Genomic DNA, 27,155 nt, shown 5'->3' with positions numbered 1-27,155 from the left:
CTCATTATGCTGAATGTCCCATTGCAAGTTTTCAAATGCATGAAAAATCTTTTGAAAATAGCAGATCTACAGTACAAGCTCACAATGAATTGTGAGCTTGTTGGAGAGAGTGGAGAGAGAGAGAGAGAGAGAGAGAGAGAGAGAGAGAGAGAGAGAGAAAGTAAAATCACCTAAAGGAGAATCTCCAATAACAAACTTTATAAAAAGAGCATTTGAATACAAAACAAATAGACAAATAAACAAATAAATAAATAAACTAAATGATAAAAACATGGAAATAGAATAATATGAGAGTTTAATTACTGTGCAGAAGAATAAGTAAAGAACTAAACCTGAGTGTTCTTACCATGTCACTGTCGGCAGAAACCTCGTATCTCCAGGTTTTACATTATTTAGTACGGAATGTTCTTCTTCGTAAAGTAAAGCCCCGCTTCACCTCACAAGACTGTAGCACAAAACTAGTGAAAATAGCAGATCTACAAGCACACAACGCCTCGCAATCTGCTATTTTCACAATTTGAAATCATAATTTTAATATTTTTTTTATTTTTTATAACAAAAAAGGGACTTTTTTGGACATACAAGGTTTCCACTCTTCATTATCAACATAATCCTGCGTGGAGAAGTTCCAGATTATCAGGATTAAACATCCATGTTGCTTTGACCCGCAGGGGCAGAAAGGATCCGCCGTCTTCTGTCTGTCTGTTTGTCTGTCTGGAGACCAGGGGCGTCACAAGGGGGGGGACGGAGTTACTAGGGCCTAAGGTGGACGGGCCTTCATTATGTTATACTTTAGCTATTGAAAAATAGCAGATCTGCAAGCTCACAGCGCAGCACTCGGTGCCGCGCTGTAAGCTTGTAGATTTGCTATTTTTAAAAAGTCGTGAAAATGTGTGCAAATCTTTGAATATATGTATTTTTTAAGCGAACATTTGTAACTCAAATTTAGCTTCTGGGGGGTCCCTGGAACAAAATATTTTTAGATGGGGGTCTGTGGCCAAATACATAACATTTTGGGGGTCCTTCACATGAATGACTTGAGCACCACTGACATAGAAACATGGGGTTTTCAAAAAACCTTAGAAGGATTTGAAATATTCAGACAAATTTTCACGATTTTTCAAAAATAGCAGATCTACAAGCTCGCAGTGCGGCACTCGGTGCCGTGCCGTGAGCTTGTATATCTACTATTTTTCAATAGTTAAAGCACAAAATTTGAGTGAATACTTGTACTCAGGGCCCAGAATTTGGTGCGACACCCCTGCTGGGGACAGTCTGTCTTCTGGTTGTCTGTCTGGGGACAGAGAGACTGTCCTCAGTCCTCACTCCCTCACCCCACCAAGGAGCATGATTTCTTTTCGTAACGGCAAGCGTGCATGCCCCACCCTGCCAGCGTGTGATTGGCCTGCAGCAGTCCAAGACACTATAGTCATTTGGAGCCGCAATGTCGCTGTGTGACTATGTCTACATGTTATCTTTTTGACAACCCGACACTACACCTAACCCTAAACCTAACCTCTGTGGGGTGTAGCGAGAAAAAGTGTCATGACCAGGATATGAACCCAGGGTCCATGGATTGGAATCATAGAGACCAATCCAGTAAGCCACAGAGGCAGGTGCTGGGAACGGCATTCAGTCTGTTTTAGTAGGGGAGGAAAAGCCTCACATAGGGGAGGGGCCTCGCAGGGCTGCCATTCAAATGACGCCTGGCCAATCACAGCTCGTCTTTTCCGGGACTTGCCCGCTTGCCGTTACATTTAGATATCAGGCCACCAGCGACGGGAGCTTACAAACAACCCTGCCTCCAACAGGAACACAGACATGGACCCAGTGGAAGGAGTGAAGGAGTTGAAGGCAGAATGAGGTGATGGGGATGACGGTGTGGAGTCTGCTTCTCCTGTGTCTGTGCAGCAGCAGCGCTGCTCCCGCAGCATCCTCCTCTGTGGACCATGGTAAGACCTGGAAGCCACAAAGTCCAAGCAGTACGGGCAAAAATCGTGCACTTTATGATAAAAGCATGACATTTGGCACACAGTTTTGGCTAGGGAAATCGCAGATTTGTCTTGGGAAACTTGTGGGAGCCAATCAAAGTTGGGGTCTCAAAGACTTGACTATACAGTAAGATAATACAAAAAATAAATATGCTTTAAATAGAATGTGAGGGCTCAAACTAGGGGTTTGTCATGATTCTGAATCCAATGCAAACATTTTGTTTTGCACAAAAAACATTCCTTTCCGAAAAGCGGCCCCCACAAAACTGTGAAAAGTGAGTTACCATAGTTTTATGGGGTCCGTTTTTAGCCCAAGGAACTATTTAAGATCTCTTCAATTCTGTCAGATCATCACAATGTTATGAAATCCCAATTCTTTCATAAAATTGCAATTCTTTTTTAGTTTCTGCTGAAAATAAATGTTATTTTATTACATTTTCAAAAACAGTGGAAAGAGCAGCTCTACGAGCTAGCTTGTCATTCAGCTATTTCCACTATTTTTTGGTTTTTATAAATATATAAAATTATATAAAAAATGTCCATAGTATCTTATTTATTCTGATTATTGGTAGCAGTTATCACTCATTTATTTTGTCAAATCTAAGATGTGCAAACAGAAATGTAATTTGTATTTATTGTGTTCCAATGTTGAATGCAAGAAAATAAAAAAAATACTCGTTAATCACAATTCATTGTATGACAGTAAATCATTGACTAAAATGCTATGATGGTGACAGCCCTAGATGCTGCTCAGAGTGGGGTCTCCACCTCAGAGCAGACGCCAGCCCCCTCCAGCGTCTCCTCTGCCCAACTGAAAGCCCCTGAAGATGACGACAGCAGCGCTGAGCTGGTGGTAAGGAGAGAAAAATATTGTATCAACGTCCACTTAACATTTATAGGTTTGCTTATAGGTCTTGTAGTTAAAAAAGAAAAAAAAGGTTATCCTGGGCATTTTTTTCTTGTCTTTGCACCACTTTCAGATGGCAAGCTGTGGAATCTGTGTGTGTGTTTTTTGATAAATTCTAAAAGTACGCTGGGGTGGAGCAGCGTTAAAGTCCCTGCCCACCATGATGGAGGTCGTGGGTTCGAATCCACCGTGGTGCATCCGGCTTTGCTGAGCGTCTATATGAACACAACACAAGGTGTTCGGGGGAGGGAAGCCGGATGGGGAGAAGGGGGATAATACACAAAATGCACTCTGTCACTCTCCCGCCTGTCAGCGAGGAGTGTTGAGCGGGAGGAGTAGGACGAAGGCTCTCCGTCCTCCCGGCGGGGGCTCCTCACTGGCAGGTGAGCCAGTAGGATACAACATTACGTCCTACCGGTGGGGGCTCCTCACTGGCAGGTGAGCCAGTAGGATACAACAGTGCGTCCTCCCAATGGGGGCTCCTCACTGGCAGGTGAGCCAGTAGGATACAACAGTGCGTCCTCCCAATGGGGGCTCCTCACTGGCAGGTGAGCCAGTAGGATACAACAGCAGGGACAACGCACACAAATGGGTGAGGAGAGGAATCGATTGGCAAAGGGACTAAATTGGGGAGATATATAAACTCTAGATTGTTATAGTCAAACAGTTATGTCTGCTTCTACGGCTCATACAACTATACAAATCCCACTGCTATTATAGAGCATTCTCCTTGCTCTGGGCCGATCGCACAAATCTCATAAATCGCTAGTTTAAATCCTCTAAATGTGCTCTCAGCATCCATGAGGCCAGAATTACTGTTAAAAGAGCTCTGACATTGTTCTGCCACGGCTTTGTTTTAGCACCGTTAATGACGAACAAGGCTTTTAAACTATACATGAGCCCTATAGTGTCCCTGTTCTAGGGAGGAGTGGACATTCAGGGAAAACAGACTATTTACAAGTTCACAAGCTCAGCTATTTTCACAGCTTTATTTTGTTAGGGCTTACGTGGTTAATTCATGATGTAAATGTGTACGTTTTGGTCAGAGGTTCCCAAAAGTCTACAGTGAAAATAGCTGATCTACAAGCTAGCAGGTCTTCTATTTTCACTACTTCTTAAAAAAGTTTATTTATTTATGGGGTGTCTTTGATTATTTTTTTGTTCTATGACATGTTTTTCAAAGTTGTCAGGTTTTTGTTGAAAATCTTTTTGAAAAAATTATCCAACAAGACGCAGTGAACGTTTCGCCCAAGTCCAGTAGTGTTTTATCGTTTGTGGAAATTCCCCATTTCTTCACATGTTTACTCACAACACAAAAGTGGGTCTGCTACCCAGTGTTTGGGAATTCCTGTAAATGTCTATGTGTCCTGCTCTGGGATTGGTTGACTAGGTATTGAATGTCTCTATGTGTCGTCCCCTAGGATTGGTTGACCAGGTATGGCTACCTCCCGCCCCCTGACCCCTCCACTGGTCAGCTACAGGCCTGGACAGCTGTCACTCATGCAGTCAGAGCCATGCAGAGGTTTGGAGGTCTCAAAGAGACTGGACTAGTAGGTGAGAACTATTAAAGAGACTGTGAGCTTGTAGATCTGCTTTTTTGCTTCTTTTTTATAGTTAAAGTATAAAATAATGGTTAAAGTTGTTCAAGGTGATGAGTTAAGGCTAAAAGGATAACACTTGTTTCCATTGTGGTCTTATATGTATGTATTCAATTCATTAGTAACACAATATTAACCCATTAAATGTACATTTATGGAGGAGAGAAAAGGAAAACGGCAATATGCCCACTCATGTCATCTATCTCCAGTTGTGTAAAGTACAGTAGCTAAGTACATTTACTCAAGTATTGTACTTAAAGGTGGAGTGACATGGCCAAAACAGCTAATTAAGGCTATCAAATTAGCCAATTTTTTTTAATGATGTCATGTACCCCCATGTTAAATGACCCAATCAAATTAATTTATTGTAGTTACTTTACTGAAAGTAGTACTTTCTGTACAGTAACTGAAATAAATTAATTTGATTGGGCTAATATGGGGGGAGGGGCGGAGTCGAGTATCCATATCATTATCTTTTGAAACTGCCCCAAAAAAAAGCTGTCCGAGGTGTGTTTCCGACTTTCTAAACCAACTTTAAAACTATCAGTTCTAGGGGTAAAAATTATATAGCATTCGCTATAAAATCAATGGTTAGACCGATAAAAAAGTACATGTCTTCTTCAAAAAAGGTGTCAAAAAAGGTGTACAAGGGTCAACACGCTTCTCCCCGTCTATGAGACGGTTTTGTCGGCCATACCCTGCTGTCTATTGCCCTAAACCTGACTGGAGCACCCGGGACACCGGAGCAAGCGTAGAACGAGGGTCCAGCGATCTCCTCCTCCGACCTCCGCAGAGGAGATCTGTCACTCCGTGGCTCATACACTCTGTGTGTGTGTAGCCTGTGTGTGTGTGCTTTCGCGCGAATAGCTCTCGCAAATAGCCGTGCGGCGTGCGGTGCAGCGCTAGCCGGGCTAAATGCTAACAACAAGGCATCACGTTGTGCGCGGCACCGCACGACGGACGAAGTATACATTGCGCGGCACCGCACGACGGACGAAGTATACATTCACTACTAACTGATTGTTGCATTACATTTTGTATAACACAGTTCTATTGTGAAAATGTTTTCACAATTTCTGCCTCTAATATTTGACAATTTGTCCAGTGTTTAATTTGTCATTTTAGAGGTATTAAAAAGTCCTTAAATTGTCATTTCAGAAATGTGCATATACCGTCTATACACTTAAACGTTATGTTGGTTTGTTTACTGTTGGGTGAGAAAACAATGTTGCACATTAAGTTAATCATCTGGGGACCTCCCCAAAATAATTTGGGGACGCCCTGGTCCTGACCCACAGGTTGATAACCACTAGTGTTTCTACATTGCAGTGTTGATACTGTTAGTGTTAAAAAGGCTGTATTAGTATTAGTAAAGGCTGTGGGTAGTTTCTACACCACTGTCTGTCTCCACGTTGTGCTTCTGTGACGTGTCCGTCTCACTCTCTAGACGAGGAGACGCAGGCTCTGATGCGAGCGCCGCGCTGTTCCCTGCCTGACCAGCAGGGGGAGCCACAGCAGCAGGAGGAGGAGGGGGAGGAGTTCTCGGGACAGACGGCCAATCAGCCGGAGGAGAGGAGGGGCATGAGGAGGAGGAGGGCGGTGTCCACGTGGAGGCGTAGGAGCATCAACTGGAGGTAGAATTGTTTATCGACTGTGTACACGGCAGAGGCGTCAATTGGGTATGGCAAGTTTTGATAGCTGCCATACCCTGGCTCCAGGGGGAAAAAAATAAATGTACTTCTTAAAACAAATTCACAAATGTCTCTATGACTATCTGTGTTGATTTTTCTGTTCATTAAAATTACTTTAAACTAACTATAATGCAAATTAGCACAACATGATTGCGTTCATATTTTATTCCCCGGTTCAGTAGGTCAGCACAGGTGCAATGTATTATTGTTAATTGTTAGTAGGAGCGGCGCATTTTTATCAAGTGTGGCAGTCAGTTGTTTACTTGGGCCTGCGGTAAAATAATACTATCCACTGATAGTATTCATGCCTGCGCGTGCATGACACCATTCATGTTGCCATACCTTAGCTTTTACTGAACTGACGCCACTGGATTGTTATGTGATGTCACTTCCTGTCTGTGTGCGGTGGTCAAAAGGTTATTCCTTTAGGATAGTGGGGGGTTCTCAACCAGTGGTCCGGGGACCACCCGGGGTTCCCGAGGGGGTTCCAGGTGGTCCCCAGCTAAATGATAGAGAGTTGGTAACCATGATGGACCCTTATAGATCTCGAACTCTTGAAAGCGTATTTGGTTTCATTATACGCTCTCAAGAGTTAAATCATGGTTACATCTGCATTACTTAAAGGACAACTCCACCCTAAATCACTTCTAGGCTCATTTTCCAACTTATATTGATCCAAAATGACTGTCCATGAGGTCTATTAGGCAGAAATGCCCCTGTTGTCCAGTTTCCCCAGCAGAACCCAGCAGCTCTCATAGCATAGAGTGGAGCCTATAAGCCTATCGCTATTACGCTATTTGTTGCGGTCAAAAGTGTTTTTATTTTTCATGAATGTTACTAGTTGTCATTACAAACAAATCCACGCCATCATTGTCCCACAAAAGCCATCACACTCTGCTAAATAGATGTTATGCTTTTATGTGTTTTACCAAGTCCCGGAAAAGATGCCCTGTGATTGGCCAGTACAGTCCCTTTGATTGGCAGTTGTGCCGAACGCTCACCCCAAAACATTATTTATGAGATTGTGGTGGCTTGTGTGGGACAACCAAGGCATGGATGTGTTTGTATTGACAAATAGTAACACATTCATGAAAAAAAAAGAAATCACTTTTGAACGCAACAAACAGTGTAAAAGTGATAGGCTTATAGGTTCCACTCTATGCTATGATAGCTGCTGGGTTCTGCTGGGGAAACTGGCCCACTGGAGCATTTGTGCCTAATAGACCCCATGGACAGTCATTTTGGATCAATATAAGTAGGAAAATGAGCCTAGAAGTGATTTAGGGCGGAGTTGTCCTTTAATTTACAATAAGTCGCAATTAGAGAATGTAGAAGAATTGTTATTTTGATCAACGTGTGCCTGTTATCTTTCCTATGGTAATTGTGGAGGTATGCTATTTTTATATTTTCACCCAAAAAATGCCTCTCTAACATTCTCTGCGTGTCCCTGTCCTTGTCCACAGGTTGCGCTCTTACCCCGCCTCCTCCCAGCTGTCCCGCGAGACCATTCGCTCACTGGTCTTCTACGCCCTCAGAGTGTGGGCGGAGCCAACTCCCCTGGAGTTCCATGAGGTCCGTCTCTTGGTTCATGAAGCCTAAAAGCCAAACAGAAATTACATTTGTTCAACACCAAAAAACACAATAAAATGGTTAATCGCAATAATTTGTATGAAAATTAACTTGTTTTCCGCCAAAGACTTATGCCTCATTCACATAGAGAAAAGACAAGCTAATGGTTGGCTTGGTAATTCAATGTAAATTTGGACATTTTTAAAGCTGGTTTGCACTGAGATTACATTGAATTACCAAGCAAACCATTAAGCTTGGCTTCTCTCAGTGTGAATGCAGCATTAGATTGACGAGAGTCCTTGCATAAGCCTCCCTGCCAAAGATGTAGATTGATGAGAGTCCACCGTTGGCCACTAGAGGGTGCTGTTCACCAAGCTATGCAGTCAGACTGAAATAAATATGGCAGTAAATAAGTTAATCGTCAACGTACATTTTGTAGTGGTGACAGCCTATAGTCCCATGGTGCAGGGAGGAGCTTATTGTTGTCATTTCCCAGGTGTCCCGGCCAGAGTCCGCTGACCTGCAGGTGGACTTCCTCCATGGTTACCACGGCGACGGGTACCCCTTCGACGGGGTGGGCGGGGCCATCGGCCACGCCTTCTTCCCCTCGGACCCGAACCGAGCCGGAGGGATTCACCTGGATGCTGAGGAGGACTGGGCCTTCAGACAGACAGGTAGACACACAGACAGTTAGACACACAGACATACAGACAGAAAGACAGACAGGTAGTGAAAATAGCCGATCAACTGAGCGGTGGTGTCCATAATTTTAAGGCTGTGTCTTTTTACTTTTTAGTCAAGTTTTTCCGAAAACTCAAGTGTTGTGAGGTCATTTAAAAAGCAAGCAAAGGCTACGCCTAACGAAACCAAATCCGACCCAATTCACCATGCAACTTCATGTCTTTCACGGATATTGAAAGGACAGCCAGTCTGGATAGCCAGCGCCCAATATGGAATGAATCCATGATTAATATTTGTGTATAAAAAGTAGGCTATAAAAATTTGAATGCATGTTCAATAATGTGTCTCACTTGACTGGAAAAATAACACCACGACTGCTAATTTCATGAACCATCTCCCAATAATCACATTTTGTCAGTGGATGGAAACAATGCGCATTTTCTTTTTTCAACTTTCTGATGATCGCTTTCTATTTTCGAAAAAGATTTATGGAAACGCAACTAATGGTTTGCGTTTCCATAAATCTCCCTCTCAGCCTCAGAAGGAACAGACCTGTTCACGGTGTTGCTCCATGAGTTCGGCCACGCTCTGGGTCTGTCCCACACCTCAGCCAGGAGCTCCCTGATGAGACCCTACTACCAGGGACCTGCCGGGGACCCCCTCCACTTCCACCTGGGACCCCTGGACCTGAAGCACATCACCAAGCTCTATGGTACGCTGAGACACCCACAGTCAGTGGTGAAAAGTAACTACGTACATTTGCTTAAGTACTGTACTTAAAGGCATATTTCACTTTCAAAAACATTTTTGAAAAGAAAATAAATAAATAAATAAAAAACAACAACAACACGGCCAGCTCACATATTGGGAGGGCAGTGAAGTGACCAGAACCAAGAACGGTTGTTTTTGATGAATCTACCATGGTTAAAATGGAGTCTGAATTTACAATGTGTTTAATACCAAATAAACTAAATATGGAATCAAGCAACTTAAAAACTGTCTGGGGTGCTCCCAAAAGCCTGATTAGTCCTTAAAATGACCAAAAGTTCAAGCATGCAGAGAGGGCAATTCGGTCAACATAAGATGCTGCATTCAAGTTTGGAGTTTGTACAAGGACGCTGCCTTCAGGTATGACATGGAAAGAGGGCATTTGCATTTATTTCACCATAGTAAAAACTGCATTCATAGACTTTTTACAGGGTTACACCCCGCCACTCCGACATGTCTCCATTCCGACACTAACCCTATCTCTAACCCTTACCCTAAACTTAACCTCTATGGAAGTGTCGCCAATCCGACAATAAGAAGTCAATTTCGGAGTAGCGACATGTCAGAATGGAGAGCGACACCCTTTTTACAGACGGATAAAGGGGCAGGGGCTCAAGCCCCCTTTGACGTCTATGTGTGCACATGCCTGCCTAGCAGTCCTCACCACGCCACTGTGTGACAGAAAGACATCATCTGTGTTCCTATTGTAATTGGACATTTTCCATCATCTTCCGCGTGTGTGTGTGCGTGTGTGCATGTGTGTGTGTTTGTGTGTGTGTGTGTGTGTGTGTGTGTGTGTGTGTGTGTGTGTGTGTAGGAAACAGAAGCCAGCTGCTTGCCACAGACGCTCCTCGCCTCATTCCTGAGACTCACCTGCATCACAGACATACCCACAGACACAGGTACACACACACACACACACACACACACACACACACACACACACACACACACACACACACACACACACACACACACACACAAAGTTAAAGTGCACATTGTGACAACTTTGATGGGTTTGTTACAAAGGAGGATGGAGGAGAGGGGAAAGCAAACTCAACTAGGAAAGTGCAGATCCCTGCCAGCCAAGTTTGGAAGGCAGCCATAGCCAATTGGAATGGAATCTGCAAAATCTGACTGATAGATCTTGATCACCCAAAGAAAGAAAAATAAGCTTGGGCAAACCCCCCTATAACTGTGCTGGCTCATGACATTTTAATTGTATAAAATACATTTTGCCGTTCAGATATCTTATTTTTAGGGCTGGGATGCGATTAAATATTTTAATCTAATTAATTACAGGCTCTGTGATTAATTAATCGCATTTTAATCGCACATCGATATTTGACCTGAGAAGCATTGTTTTTCAAGTAAAACACATTTTGTTGTACGAGTGAATCAACAAGTGAGTTTTTTAAATCTAAATTTCGCATCCACTGGGCCAAGCAAAGCGCTCTGATCGGCTACTTCTCCCTTTGCGTTTGTTGTCTCTTCTTGGTTGGTGCATCACTATGATCGGTATGCCCGAAACTGAAGGTTCTGTGGTGCAAAAACTAAGTGCGATTAAAATGCGTTAATTTTTTTAATCACGTTAATTTTCTGTAATTAATTAATCGCAATTAATCAGTTAAAGTCCCAGCCTTACTTATTTTACATCAATATTGTTCATGTGAACTGGTTTGTTTAGGCTTATCCATTATAATGATAAAGTCGCTATGATTTATAACTCGTTTTCCACCGCGGATTACTTCCTCATTTACTCAAAGCGGATGGCAGCAGGAGTCATGTACCCCGCTGCTTCATTTGGAGACTTCGGAGGACCCGGAGAGATCCATCGGCACACAAATAATGTCCGCGTTGCCTCAGAGTGGTCCAAAGATAATATGTACCAATTTATGTAATGACAATATCTGTGTGAGTAGTTGCAAAAAGGATGTTTTGAAGAAAACATGAAATTCTGAGAATCTAGTCTGGTACAAATGGCATGAGTTGCTTCATGATCGAAGGAATCCAGGGAAAAGGGGTTTTTGATTTGATTTGATTGATAAATGTAAACTTAAACAAAGGTTCTTATCTGTCCACAAAAGCAGTGGTTCTCAACCTTTTCAGGCCGTGAACACAGATAAATATTGTGAAAATCTACAAGGTGTTCAGCTTTTTCAAATAGTGATCTTTTTTCTTTCCATAAACTTCACTGTCATCTATTATGTCATAACAGAGGAAAATATTTTGAATGTAAATGTGTATAAACATTTTCTGATGTTTGTCTCCCTCCAGTGGTCATAGGGATCGCTGCAACACCAGCTTTGATGCAGTGGCTCAGATCAGAGGGGAGATGTTCTTCTTCAAAGGTCAGTGATGATGTCACTTCCTCTGGGCGATGTGTGTTGTGGCGATGGACTACCGGGAATATCGAAGAGTAACAGGGGTGTCCCCAAATTATTGTGGGTGGTCCCCAGATTTTTAGTTTATGTGTTAACATTGTTTTCTCACTCAACAGTAAACAGAACAACATATGAAGCTTCAGCGTTAGTTTATGCAGGACATGGGAGTCAAGTTGCTGCTCAGCTGTAGTCAGATGTCAGTCAGTTCTGTTCTCATACCTAATTAACATATCTGCTGGTTATTATGTCACATGACTGCCATACTCCAATCAAAGCTCTCAATCAATAGGGAAGGCTCCTTTAAACATGGCTTGCTTTATACCAATGCTTGGTTTCCGAAGCTTCGGAATCATTGCTGATTCCCATGCACCTATTTGCACGATCAGTCTGGCTCAAAATGCTCAAATACTTGGTGATTGTCTGATTAAGTTATGTCAATGTGGTTAATCTCAAGTACTGTGATCTTGACTAAGTTCATGTCAATGTTGTTAAGCTCAATACTGTGATTTTGACTAAGTTTCAAACGCCAAGATTAACTGGATTCCAGTTATGCAATAAATAGTTAAATCTGCTTAACCTGTATTCCATTTATGCAATAAATGGTTAAATCTTCTTGACGTGAATGATCCTGCCTATAAAGTGTAGGTTATCAACACACTTCTAAAGTGACAATTTAAGACTTTTAAGACCTTTTTAAGGTATCAACACACTTCTAAAGTAACAATTTAAGACTTTTAAGACCCTTTTAGTATCTCTGGATAAACATTGGCCAAATTGTCAAATATTAGAGCCAGAAATTGTGAAAATAGCAGATCTACACAGCATGTAGATCTGTGTAGAATAGATTCACAATGGAAGAGATTGAGTCAAACTAAATGTAATGCCAACTTCTACAATTCCAAGAGCTTGTCAGGGTGGGGGGTCCACAGTTGAAATATGATTACGTTGGGGGTCGCGGCCGTGGGGGTTTTAGGTTGAGAACCACTGATTTAAACAATGAACCTCTCTCTCTCTCTCTCTCTCTCTCTCTCTCTCTCTCTCTCTCTCTCTCTCTCTCTCCTGTGCTTCAGGTCAGAGCATGTGGAGGGTCAGTAGAGTGGGGGGACTGGTGTCGGGTCGGGGGGCTTCGGTCAGGAGGATGTGGGGGGGTCTGCCCCCTGACCTGCCCTCCCTCCAGGCTGTGTTGGAGAGGCAGTCGGACCACGCCATCATCTTCATCAGCGGTGCGTTGGACACCATCTGCATGCTTCACATGCTTCTGCTTTTAACAGCCTGCCAACATGAAGCAGATCTACAAGCTCACAACTAGTGGCAACACAACATGTTGTGAGCTTGTAATATCGTCGCTGTCGGGTGAAAACCTTGTATGTCCAAAGCCGTTCGTTTTGTGTTTATCATTTTAAAAATGTAATCTAAACTTGTGAAAACAGCCGATCTACAAGCACACAACGCCTCGCACCACGAGGCGTTGTAGATCAGCTGTTTTCACTACTTTTATGCGACCGCCTTGTATGATGAAGCAGGCTTTACTTTGCGAAAAAAAAATTACACATTTGAAACTTGGAGATACAAGGTTTCTGCCCGACAACGACGATATATACAGTAGCTGATATAGCAACAAACTCTGTGCAAGACTGTAGTTAACTTTTCCAGAAGGTCACTTTATCGTAGGTTCCTTTGATTGGCTCAGCATCAGGTTTGAACTAGAAAATATTGTTCCTTCGAAACAATTGTGGGCTCGCTTCAAGCCAGAAAACAATCGCTATAAAAGTACAAAATGTCAAGATCGCAGGCAGTGCTCTCTTTGACGTTACCGACGTCAAAGATCGGTCCATATTGTTCCAAAAATGTGTTGTGCAAAAGTTGACCCGCTGGTGGCGCTATAACAGGCCAATGTGAGAAGGGTGGTATTTGTTCCTTGACCTATTGGGAATGTGCTTGCAAGATTTCACGCACATTGCAGGCTGTGTTCATGATTTGAGGTGTTTTTGGCTTTGGCCACATTATCGCTGCTTGCAGCTATATTTATTATTATTTTTATTTTTTTTGTGTGTGCGCACTTCATAGGCATATTAGATAAAGGTCCTTAGATTGTGTGTAGAATGTATCATGCAAATTGCAAAAAAAATCCTAGCGGGTTTAAGCGTTTCACAAACTGCTCAAAATGATATAGCGCCCCCCTTTGGCCAATTGGGGTAAGATTGGTTTTAGTGATATTTGGACTAACACTCTACATCTTTGCCAAATGCCATGAACATGTTACTTTGCATGTATGATTTAGAGGCAGAAGAATAATTTGCATAAAACTGCAATATTCATTGAATTATTTAAAAAAGCATGTTTCAATTTTAAAGAAATCCGATCTGACAGATCTTTAGATATTGGTCCAAAGTTCACGTAAAAAAAGTTTGGTGCATGTGACGCGAAAATTCCAGAATAAAAGCGGGTTTACGCGTTTTACAAACTGCTCAAAATGGCGGAAAATCGAAGGGCGGAGCTTACTTAAAAACGACACAGATGTCTTCCGCTCGAGTCAAAGCACGCGTGTAACCAAGTTGCATGTCTTAAAACGAACGAGTCATGACTTTTGCCCGTTTGAAGTTTGAATTTTCAAACGCTTCGTATAGCGCCCCCCTTTGGCCGATTGGAATAAAATTGGTTTCAGTGATACTTTGACTAACCCTCTACATCTTTGCCAAATGCCATGAACGTGTAACTTTGCATGTATGATTTAGAGGCCGAAGAATAATTTGCATAAAACCGCAATATACATTGAATTATTAAAAAATTATATTTCACTTTAAAAAAAATCCAACCAGACAGTTTGACCGTATTGGTCCAAAGTTCATGTAAAAAAAGTTTCGTGCGCGTAACGAAAAAAACCCAGGAGGAGATAGATTTTTACTGTTTTTCATATTATTCCGAATTGTGGGAGACCTAAAGGTCAGACGTCAAAAGTTAGAGGGTAAAAGTTGTTCGGCATGAGGAGACGCATAAGTGTATACAGGTTTCATGGCTGTATGTATAACACAGCATGAGCTATACCTGTTCAAAGATCGCACTTTCGAAGGCTTCCTACAGCGCCACCATTTGGCCGATTGCTATAGAAAATAATAGCACACTTCGCCACTGTAAACTGAACACATTGATGTTTTTATTTTCATTTTCTCACTAAGTATGTAGGAGTAGTAGGAAACCGAAGTTTGAAGGAGAACTTGCTCTAGTATAGTATACCAGTAAGACTCCCTAATCGGGAGATAAGCGACCGTTGGTCGCTTAAACCTACGCATCACACTAAGTCTGACCTCACCAGCTCATATTTGGGCATGAGCAACTTATGTCTCCATATATGGAGATATGATGACATCACACAGTCCTCAGCCGATGATGTGGCGTGATGTCATACAATACACAAACGAGCCCTACAGTATAAAGGGGCAATTCTTGCCAGGAAAGAAGCATTTCTTCGACTCAGACCTTATCGCCAGGGTTGGCTTTCATGCCCATATATGGAGATCCCTAACAGAATCCCTTTTATGCCCATATATGGAGATCCCTAACAGCATCCCTTTTATGCCCATATATGGAGATCACTAACAGCTAACAGAATCCCTTTTATGCCCATATATGGAGATCCCTAACAGAATCCCTTTTATGCCCATATATGGAGATCCCTAACAGAATCCCTTTTATGCCCATATATGGAGATCCCTAACAGAATCCCTTTTATGCCCATATATGGAGATCCCTAACAGAATCCCTTGTATGCCCATATATGGAGATCCCTAACAGAATCCCTTTTATGCCCATATATGGAGATCCCTAACATAATCCCTTTTATGCCCATATATTATGGAGAAATCCCTGCTCTGAGTATCTGACATCAGTGTGATGTCACCTGTTCATGCCCATATATGGAGATCCCTGCTCTGCGTATCTGGTTGCTATGGTAAACAGTTGGTTGCTAGGGTAAAAAAAACATGGTTGCTATGGTAAACAGTTGGTTGCTAGGGTAAACAGTTGGTTGCTAGGGTAAAACCATGGTTGCTAAGGTGGTTGCTAACGTACACTAACAGACCAGCAACAACAGACTGTTGCCACAGCAACGTACACAAAGGTTTGTGTACACATGTGGTGTGATGTCATACTGATGCGGAGATATGAGCAGGGCAAAGGTGTGACGTGTGAAGTGTCACCGACGGACGGACGGACGGACGGACGGACGGCCGGTGGAGGTTTTCATAGTAAACTGCTCCCTGACGGTCGCAATAAATAATGACGATATCTAAGTGTGCTCGCCTGTTTACAGGCGAGCCCACAATTAAACATTCTAATGGAGCTATGAAAAAACTGACCCTGAAGTTACAGGAAATGTCTAAATGCCACCTTCTGGAAAAGGAGAAACTACCGTTAATAGAGTAAAGAAGTTTGATTTACTGGACTACCTGGTACACGTTTTTTTCGCCCTCATTCTGAATTCCCAAAGACTTTTTTCATATTGCGTCATATAAGAACTGTGTTCCAAACATAAACAAATTATCTCAGCGGTTTGACTCATATGGATATGAAGAATCAACTGATGGTGAGAAAACGCTAATGTTACTGTCGCCGAATTAGTTACATTTTCACCAGAAACAGACTATATCAAATATTAGTGACTGACTATCATAAACCATACAGAGCCACCTCCCTGACAATATCGCGGAGACCACAATGCTTAATATGAGACGATTTTAAGAAGACTCAGTGTTATTCTCCATGGAGAAATGACCTCCGTGAACCGCGGGATGAGCGAGTGACGTCATGACTTCGTTACTCTATGGTCTATGCACATCCTATAGACAGGGTTCCCACACATTTTTTTACCAATTAATTTCCAAAACTTTTCCAGAATATTAAAACCAATTTCCAGGACTATAAACAATAATTCAGCTCAATAACAGGTCGCTTACTCCTATGCACAATGCCCAAAGACAGGTAGTGTATGCCAGTGGTTCTCAACCTTTTCAGGCCGTGACCCCCGAAATAATCATGTTTTAACTGGGGGCCCCCCACCCTGACGAGCACTAAGAGTTGAGGAATTTTGTATAACACGGTTCTACTGCGAGGCGTTGTGAGCATGTAGATCGGCTATTTTCACAATTTCTGCCTCTAATATTTCACAATTTGGCCCATGTTTAATTTGTCATTTCAGAGGTATTAACAAAATCAATAACCAAAGACAATGCATAGATATTTTTTCCAGGACCTTCCAGGACCCTTGATAAATTCCCAAACTTTTCCAGTACTGGAAAAATATTTTTCTAATTTCATAATATTTCCAGGAATTTCATGACCGTGGGAACCCTGTATACAGACCACCTTAAACCTTCAACCTGTGAACTATACGCAGTGAAACTCAGGCGTGCCACTTACAGCCCATGGCACAATCTTGACTGGCCCACCAAATACAAAATACAAAATAAAGGAAGAAGAAGGCATAATGAAGTTATTATCTCATCTTTAGCCTAATTACATTACCATTACATGAATAATCATCCAGGAAGGGAAAACTGAGATGAGCCTCAGCAACTGCCGAAAAGTTGATGGCAGCACTTTAACCCAAAATGTGTCTACCTACAGTATGTTTTCACATTCATTTTACCATCACGTGCCAAAGCAATACCACCATGTTTAATTTCCCAGAAAACAGTATCAATTGTTAAGATCGACAACATATAAGACAAATATAACACTAGCAGGCGGCAATGAAAAACAGAAGTTATGAAGTATCACTAATGTTATTACCTTGCCATTTTTTAATGTGGCCCACAGGTCCAGCTGTTTGAGTATCCCTGAAGTGTAGTGCCCATAGGTATAGGTCACTAAGCGATATTATCGTTTATCGTAATAAAAAAGACTCACGATAATCGTATCGTGGAGATTTAACGTGATATCGTCCTCCGTCATGCACTGGCATCAATTCACCTTTTATTTACCGAGCTGCATATCCAGCACCACTTAAACCTTCTATAATTGGTAAAAGGTACGGTACTTATAATATACATACTTTTTTCACTATCAAATGTCTTTGCCTAAAAATAGCCGATCTACAAGCTCACAAGCTTGTAGATCTGCTATTTTTTGCCAAATGCTCCGCCCCAGGATAATGGATTTTGATTATCACGATGATAGCATGAATTTCTTTTGTCACGATAATCGTGATATGACATTTACATATCGTCTGCCATCCCTATACCCGTATAGGTTCCCAGTTCTGGCTGTTCAGGGACCTAAGACTCCAGGAAGGATACCCACGGCCCCTGACGGAGCTCCGCATGGGGGCCGGGGGCCCCGTGCCGGGCCAGGGAGCAGGACCAGGACCAGGGCAGCAGCAGGGCCTGGTCTGGGACCCGCTGGAGGGTCCCGTGTGGGGGGAGAAGGAGAAGTTAGCAGGGGGCCCGGAGCAGGAGGAGGGAGACACCTGGACACGCCTCCTCAGGGGAGGAGTCACTGGCATCACCACGGAGACCAACGGAGGTGAGGACGTTCTGTTGACCTTTACCGATTCAAGCCTACAGGCATATGTCTCTCTACTGTGCTGTATGACATACAAATACATATATTCACATGCACTGTACTACATATTCATTCACATACAGTGTATGTGAATGAATACTGTATGTTACAATTACAATCTACAATGTAGGCATTTAACCCTTAAGTGCTGTTCGGGTCATTTTGACCCGTTTTACATTTTCATTTGGAAAAAAACGGTAGAAGTTTAAATTGTTTCCACCTGAAACTCACTGGCCTTAAAGATTCTTCTGAGATGAACATGTAAAAAAAATATTTTTGCACTACACCCATGCTACACCCCCCTCATATTTTTTGAACCTTAAGTGCTGTTCGGGTCATTTTGACCCGGAAGCACAGATGCACAGAAATACACAGTATTATGCCAAAACACAGACACACAGTCACCTCCACTTCTAACACCCCCCTTCCGAAGCCCCATTCCGAACCCTCCCCCCCCCCTTCCGCACCCCCCCCTCCCCACACTTAACCCCCCCCCCCCCTGATGCACAGAAATGCAAGGAATCATGTACAAACACAGATACACAATCACCCCCTAACCCCTTCCACCCCTCTTCCCACCAAACCCCCTTACCTCACCCTTACCCCCTCCCCTCCAAACCCCCCAACCCAACCCCCCCTCCCCCCGCCACCCCAGATGCACAGAAATAAAAGAAAGCATGTATACTGTATACTAACACAGACACACAGTCAACTCCTTCCCCCCCCCTCCCCCCTCCTGTCGCCCTCACCCCCCCACACCCTTCACCCCCTCTCCTCCTCACCCCTCCCCTCCTCACCCCTCACCCTCACCCCTCACTTATCTGAAGTTTTCCTTGTGACTGTACTGTATCTTAGGGGATATTTTACATTATTTTACATAAACATAAGGTGCTGTAAAGTAACACTGTAATTCAGTGGTGCTGTGGATGAAAATGTTGTTTACAGGGGTTCCCTGAGACCAAAGTGTTTGAAAACCTGTCCTAGTGTATACGTTCAAGTGTATATTCATATGTGACGTTCATGTGTGTTCACATGTGTGTTCAGCTCTTGATGTCCTGTTCTTGAACCACAAGTATTCAATTAATGGGCATGTTGAAAAAAAAAAAAAAAGTTCATAAAAATATTGTGTGATTTTCATTTTGTCCAATAAGCATGAGCAATATTGCCCAGTATTAAATAAAGTCGTTTTTTTTACATGAATTTCAGCTAAATCATTAAAAACGCCTAGCTCTTTCAGTGTTTAATGTGATATAGCAAAGCAGAAATGCAAACATTTACCATATATATCATATGAATTGATTGGTATTGAGTCAAAGTCAATGTATCATGATGATTTGTTAAGTAAAGATTTATATTAGTGTTGTTTTTTTTAAACCAAATATCCCCCGGGTCAAAATGACCCGAACAGAACGAAGGTGTAGTGAATCTGAACAGAACTTAAGGGTTAACCAATTTTTTTTTTTTTAAGATTTCTTTTTTGGGCTTTTTATGCCTTTATTGGATAGTACAGTAGGCTGACAGGAAACGGGGGGAGAGATGGGGAGAGACATGCGGCAAAGGTTGTCCGGATCGGGAATCGAACCGGCGACGCCGCCAGGCATCAATGCCTATATGGTATGCGCTTAGACCAGTAGGCCACCGGGCGCCCCGCATTTAACCAACTTACAGATAAAAAGATAAACACATATAGAACGCATAGAGACAGTGTATTGTAGTTAACTATAGAATCATAGAATGCAGAGAGAAAGTGTAGCGTCTCAGTAAACTATAAGATCATAGAATGCACAGAGGGGTACACGTGTAGCGTCTCAGTAAACTATAGGATCATAGAATGCACAGAGGGGTACACGTGTAGCGTCTCAGTAAACTGTAGGATCATAGAATGCAGAGAGGCAGTGTAGCGTCTCAGTAAACTATAGGATCATAGAATGCAGAGAGAAAGTGTAGCGTCTCCTTAAACTATAGGATCCTAGAATGCAGAGAGACAGTTTAGGATGTGTGGAGCTTTGTCCAGGGTGTTTTAGGGAAGGGAGAAGAGTCTGGGACGCGTGGAGCGTTGTCCAGGGTGTTTTAGGGAAGGGAGAAGAGTCTGGGACGCGTGGAGCGTTGTCCGGGGTGTTTTAGGGAAAGGAGAAGAGTCTGGGACGCGTGGAGCGTTGTCCAGGGTGTTTTAGGGAAGGGAGAAGAGTCTGGGACGCGTGGAGCGTTGTCCAGGGTGTTTTAGGGAAGGGAGAAGAGTCTGGGACGCGTGGAGCGTTGTCCAGGGTTCAAACAGCCGACTGATCTTATGTCTATTCTCCAGGGTCCGTCTACCTCTTCAGAGGCGACTCCTACTGGAAGTTCCTCTCTCCAGGCTCAGCCCCAGAGGCGGGCTACCCTCGATCCCTGGCCCAGGATTGGCTGGACTGCCCAGATCCCTCCTCCTCCTCCTCCTCCTCGACGGGCGACCATGCCCCCTCTCTGGCTACGCCCACCGGACGCCAGCAGCTGCGAGAGCGATGGAGGGAGGAGGAGGAGGAGGAGAGGAGGCAAGAGGAGGCGAGGGGAGGAGGACAGCACAGACACACAGACACTGGACACAGAGACAGACAGAAGGACAGGGGAGGAGGACCGCAGCAGCGCCGGCCAGCCTGCACCTGCCACAGCGCAGCGCCAGGGGGCGCCAGAGACTTCTCGATGATTGGCGTCTTGTCATTGACTGTATGGACACTTTATTGGAGCGCTTTGACTGCGAAGGGTTAACCCAGAACCGCAATTCCGTAGCCTGAAACATTCCAGAACCCGTTGCACACGTGAGGAAAGAAACTGACAGTATCGTCCGAATCTGGACAAATTAATGCCCGGTGTGCATGAGGTCACAGAAACACCATGGGTTCATTTGTTGTCTGTTTTTTTTCCGTGCTGAAAATCGTACCCTTTGTGCAAAGATTTAGGACGGGAACCCCTTTTGGGGTTTTCACCTTTCCAGACTGCTATGTACAGCAGTGGTTCCCAAACTTTTCAGGTCAAGACCCAAAAGAGAAATTAGACATTTACCCGGGACCCAAACTAGTGAAAACAGCAGATCTACAAGCTCACAACGTGACGCTTCACATCGTGTTGTGAGCTTGTATATCTGTTTTCACTACTTCTTAAATATTTGTTTTCTAATTTATGGAATTTCTTTGATTTTTGGAGCGGTGAAAGCGCTCCCAATAGACAGGTATGTCCGTGGGTATGTGGGTGGGTGGGTGGCTGGCTGGCCGTGTCTGTAGCCTGGCAATACCTTGAGTGGCCACACACAACACACAAGTTAAAGGAGGGGCGCTGTTCTGCAGGCCAGGCACACTCAACACACACACACACACACACACACACACACACACACACACACACACACACACACACACAGGGTATAGCTGCTCAGATTCACCGCTCCACTTCGAACCGAGGTTTGATTTTTATTTTATTGTCTCCGCCAGGCTGAAAGGCATGGCCAAGATCATGTTTTGCCCCCTGTCCGTCCGTCCGTCCGTCCGTCCGTCCGTCCGTCCGTCCGTGTGTCGGTCTGTCTGTTAACAGCTAATCTCCGGCGTTGTTGGCCTGGACGCTGTCAAACTGTGCGCACACACACTCCCTGGATTCCAGTTCAGAACCTCTGTCCCACATTTTTCACATGGTCCTGTTCTAGCGCCTCCTATTCAATTCATCAACATCTGTTTTACACAATAATACATGTCTTCAACAGGATGTAGAGGTTTGAATTAATAATAATTACTGTAACATCCTCTGTTGCTACACGTTGCTGTTAATCTATGATACTTATTGTTCTGTCTGCCAACTTCCATCAGGATCGCCACAGCGAATCATCTGTAAGTCCAGGATACAGTATATTTATGTGCAAATGATGCTTGTTTTGTTTTGTTTTTTTGTTTCTTGGGAGATACAATTTAAAGATCCATGCACCTTCATTGACTAATTAAAAGTTTGTTTTTATATTTTGAAGAAAAAACATGTGATATTTTTTAAACTGCCACAAAACTGAATAAAATATTCCATTAAAGCTGATTTTAGAGTTTAGTCCAACGTATGTCCTTGTGGCTCCGGACCTGAACTAGAAATACCAGACCCACAATTTACAATGTAAGCATTTATTAGATGCTCTTAATTCGGATCTATTTACAGTAAGCAAAGACAACACAAGGTAATACATCAAATGCATTTAAATAGTCATCTACAATCTATTAACCTTGAAGGTTAAGGATGATTGCGACCGTAAGGTCGCAGTTTAGTATGAAAACCTCCACCGGCCGTCCGTCCGTCCGTCCGTCCGTCCGTCCGTCACACACGTCACACCTTTGCCCTGCTCAATGTATACGTGTAACGCCTGATACTGAGGTGATGTGTCACTGTGACATCACAGATACTGAGGTGATGTGTCACTGTGACATCACAGGTGAGATCGCAGTGATGTCAGATACTCAGAGCAGGGATCTCCATATTTAGGCATAAACAGGTGACATCACAGTGATGTCAGATACGCAGAGCAGGTATCTCCATATATGGGCATAAAATGGATTCTGTTAGGGATCTCCATACTGTATATGGGCATAAAAGGGATTAGTGATGTCAGATACTCAGAGCAGGGATCTCCATATATGGGCATAAAAGGGATTAGTGATGTCAGATACTCAGAGCAGGGATCTCCATATATGGGCATAAAAGGGATTCAGATGGAGATTCAACTTCAATGAGTAACAATGGCAAACTGTCAACTGCCCGTATGTCTTGATAATTGGTAAAACAAACTTTTGGCCTATTTGTGGCTTATCATCACATCCAACCATCTTAAGATACTCAGCTAGTGGGGAATGCTCTCTTCCCTGGTGAGAATTGCCCCTTTATATAGGGCTTGTTTGTGTATTGTATGACATCACGCCACATCATCAGCTGTGGACTCTGTGATGTCATCGTATCTCCATATATGGCCATCTCCGTATATGGAGATATAAGTCGTCCATGCCCAGGTATGGGCTGGTGAGGTCAGACTTTGTGTGATGGGTAGGTTATCTCCATATATGGAGATTCAACATTCCAGGTGTAACTATGGCTGCCCGTATGACGTGAGAGGTGGAGGCTGTGATATTTGTGGAGATAAGCGACCAACGGTCGCTTATCTCCCGATTAGGGAGTCTTACTGGTTTAATTTTAATATAGTACACAAATGGTATAACTTCCTAAGACTTGGAGTTGGATATTCTTCTCAAGTTTGTTTTATAATCCGTTCTGGCAGTAAACGTGTGTTTAGTAAAATATCTCTACTTTTCCACAAGCTTCACACAGATGTGTGAAGATTTTGCCTTTTATTCTGCTCTTCCACTTTACTGCTGTAGTCAGAAAGACAGTTAGGGTCGATTCATACTTTAATAAGGAGCCGAGTTTATTTCGTTTCGGCTTTGTCTAAACTATGATATGGCATCATTCGGAGCCGAATTAATGACGTTACGTTGTGTGATGTTTCTATGCAGATGTTATGAAAACAAAAACAAACCATCAGGCCAATGAGCACCAAAACAACTTTATTAGTTCATAATAAGATGTAAACATCATTAGTTCAATGTAGTTACATCACAACTAAAGATAATGTTCAACGTAATATTAAACAAATGCTATCGCCTATATGAACACAGAATGCACCCAATTGACCCATATTACGGGAGGAAGCCGGCCAGCAAGGGTGATGTTAGTCATTGCATGTTTTTCATCCATACATTTTAGGTGTGTTAAAGAGGGTCGCTAGGTTAAGCTATGTTCAAGTATAGATATTGATTCTGCTCTTCCATTCTATTGCTGCCATGTATTCAGAATTTCAGAAAGACATTTAGCCTTTACATGCCACAATGTCTGATGTTTCTATGCAGATGTTAAGAAAACAAAAACAAACCATCAGGCCACTTTATTAGCTCATAATAAGATGTGATCAGTTCAGTGTAGTTACATAATAACACAGTATGCACCCAATTGGCCCATATTACGCAAAGGGAACTTTGCATAAATATATTTGGCTTTTTACAGGGTCCAACTTCCGAAATGAATGGCCTCCTACATCATTAAGCTGACCAGTGACACCTCTGATAAATGCCTATCCTTATTGGAAAACGGATATAAATCTTCATGTGCATCATCAGGTGAACTTTTTAAAGCTGTTCTTAATGTTGCTATAAGCAGTATTCTGCTGACATAAGCAGGAATCGTGCAACTGCTTATTTTTTTATTTTATTTGATCATATTCAGGCGGCTAACAATGCTCCCTAAAAAATCTAGTCTCTGTGGCGCTTCTAGGAGCCGCATTCTGCCTCCAAAACTATTATTTTATCTGTAAGAAGCTCTGTCACAAGCAGCTCATTGGTGCATGAACCAGCCGACCGGGGCTAAAAGGATTGACAGACAGGTCAACCAATCCGAACAAGAACTGGTCTGTTAATTTGGCAAGGCTGCCAGCTAATGACAAATGACAGAACTTCTCACAGATAAAAAATAATAGTTTTGGATGCAGATTGTGGCCCCAGGAAGTGTCACAGTCACAACATTTAGGAAGCACCGAAGCACGGTTAGCCATCTGAATATAATAAAACAAATATAAAAATAAGCAATTGCATGTTTCCTGCTTATGTCAGCAGAAAACTGCTTATAGACACTTTAATGTAGCCACAATCTGTACCGTAAACTTGCAGGGGTGGGCAATATTTTTTTCCATGGGGCCACATGAACAACAGAAAATAGTGTGGAGGGCCGTGCCAAACCCACAATATGTGTGCCCCATAAACTAAACACTCAGCATTACCTCTGACTTCAATAAATAAATACTTAGCAGTCCAATTTCTTTTGAAAACCCTGCATTCTGTATTGACTTTTCTTTTTTTAGACACTTTAGCCTTTTACAATTTCTATTATCTCTTTTTACCACAAACTGTACTGCTGAAGGGTTTTTCCCCAGTATGAATCCTTGTGTGCTTCTTCACACCTCTACTTGTTCTAAAGCTGCTGCCACAAACTGTACAGCTAAAGGGTTTTTCCCCTGTATGAGTCCTCATGTGCTGCTTCACCCCACTACTTGAACTAAAGCTTTTGCCACAATCTGCACAGCTAAAGGGCTTTTCCCCTGTATGAACCCTCATGTGCTGCTTCAGAGTACTATTAACACTAAAGCTGTTGCCACAAATGGCACAGCTAAAGGGCTTTTCCCCTGTATGACTCCTCATGTGTATCTTCAGATCCTTCCTTAGACTAAAGCTTTTGCCACAATCTGCACAGCTAAAGGGCTTTTCCCCCGTATGAACCCTCATGTGCTGCTTCACCTTACTACTTGAACTAAAGCTGCTGCCACAAACTGTACAGCTAAAGGGTTTTTCCCCTGTATGACTCCTCATGTGTATCTTCAGATCATCCCTTTGACTAAAGCTTTTGCCACAATCTGCACAGCTAAAGGGCTTTTCCCCTGTATGAACCCTCATGTGGTTCTTCAGAGTACTATTAACACTAAAGCTGCTGCCACAAACTGTACAGCTAAAGGGCTTTTCCCCTGTATGAATCCTCCTCATGTGTATCTTCAGACCATTCCTTTGACTAAAGCTTCTGCCACAAACTGCACAGCTAAAGGGCTTTTCCCCTGTATGACTCCTCATGTGCTGCTTCACCTCACTACTTGAACTAAAGCTGCTGCCACAAACTGTACAGCTAAAGGGTTTTTCCCCTGTATGAATCCTCATGTGCTTCTTCAGAGAACTATTAACACTAAAGCGGTTGCCACAAATTTCACAGCAAAAGGGTTTCTCCCCTGTATGAATCCTCATGTGTATCTTCAGATGATCCCTTTGACTAAAGCTTTTGCCACAATCTGTACAGCTAAAGGGTTTTTCCCCTGTATGACTCCTCATGTGTATCTTCAGATCATTCCTTTGACTAAAGCTTTTGCCACAAATTTCACAGCTGAAGGGTTTTTCCCCTGTATGACTCCTCATGTGTATCTTCAGATCATTCCTTTGACAAAAGCTTTTGCCACAAATTTCACAGCTAAAGGGTCTTTCCCCTGTATGAATCCACATGTGCTGCTTCAGATGACTACTATGTCTAAAGCTGCTACCACAATCTGTACAGCTAAAGGGTTTTTCCCCTGTATGAACCCTCATATGCTGCTTCAGATGACCAAATGAATTCATGTTTTTACCACAAACAGTACAGCTGAAGGGTTTCTCCCCTGTATGAATCCTCATGTGCTGCTTCAGACTACCCCTTTGACTAAAGCTTTTGCCACAATCTGTACAGCTAAAGGGTTTTTCCCCTGTATGAATCCGCATGTGTGTCTCCAGCTTATCCCTTTGACTAAAGCTTTTGCCACAATATGTACAGCTATAGGGTTTTTCCCCTGTATGAATCCTCATGTGCGTCTTCAGATTACTATTATCACTAAAGCTGTTGCCACAAATTTCACAGATGAAGGGTTTTTCCCCTGTATGAATCCTCATGTGCTGCTTCAAATTACCCTTTTGACAAAATGTGTTGCCACAAAGAGTACATATAAAGGGCCTTTCTCCCCTAATAGTCTTCATGGATGGCTTCTCTTTTGTCAATTTTAAACTGTTGAACCGTCTGCAGCTCATAGGCAATCTGTGTCCTTTCACATGTTGTGTCTTGTGTGATTGCTGTTTGTTAAAAACTGACTGGGCTTCCATGGTCTCCTCCCACTCATCACTGTCTTCAGTATCAGATTCAGAACAATGTGAAGAGAGGAGCTGACTATCAGTTGGTTTTGATGTTTCACAGTCCTCTATACATGCATAGGAGATGCTGGCTGGAGGGTCTGTTTCTCTGTTTTCAACATATTCACTTTTCACTGTTTGTAATGTCAACATTGTCCCATCAGCCTCTAATGGGACAGTCTCTTGTATTTGGAACAGCCCCTCTCCTTCCTCTTTAATCTGTTGAGATTCAGGTTCCTTCCTGTGGCCCCTCTCCTTCTGTGTAGGTGA

At 42.9% G+C, this 27,155-nt stretch overlaps 1 protein-coding gene across 1 annotated transcript; it reads left to right on the top strand.

Annotated features, from left to right (window-relative positions):
• Nucleotides 1-1,867: 1,867 nt before the first annotated feature.
• mmp17b (matrix metallopeptidase 17b) lies at nt 1,868-27,155 on the top strand (the record flags this gene model as incomplete). Its single annotated transcript, XM_080743705.1, has 13 exons — nt 1,868-1,952; nt 2,729-2,844; nt 4,320-4,452; nt 5,944-6,130; nt 7,651-7,759; nt 8,253-8,430; nt 8,973-9,149; nt 10,023-10,107; nt 11,483-11,556; nt 12,660-12,812; nt 17,836-18,108; nt 20,450-20,675; nt 27,152-27,155. 13 exons carry the CDS (start codon nt 1,868-1,870, stop codon nt 27,153-27,155), a joined length of 1,800 nt encoding a protein of 599 aa, XP_080599831.1.

The sequence above is a fragment of the Nannobrachium achirus genome (assembly GCF_963921795.1).
Source record: "Nannobrachium achirus genome assembly, chromosome: 15".
NCBI classification, from domain to species: Eukaryota; Metazoa; Chordata; class Actinopteri; order Myctophiformes; family Myctophidae; genus Nannobrachium; species Nannobrachium achirus.
This window is presented reverse-complemented; position numbering and strand designations above follow the sequence as displayed.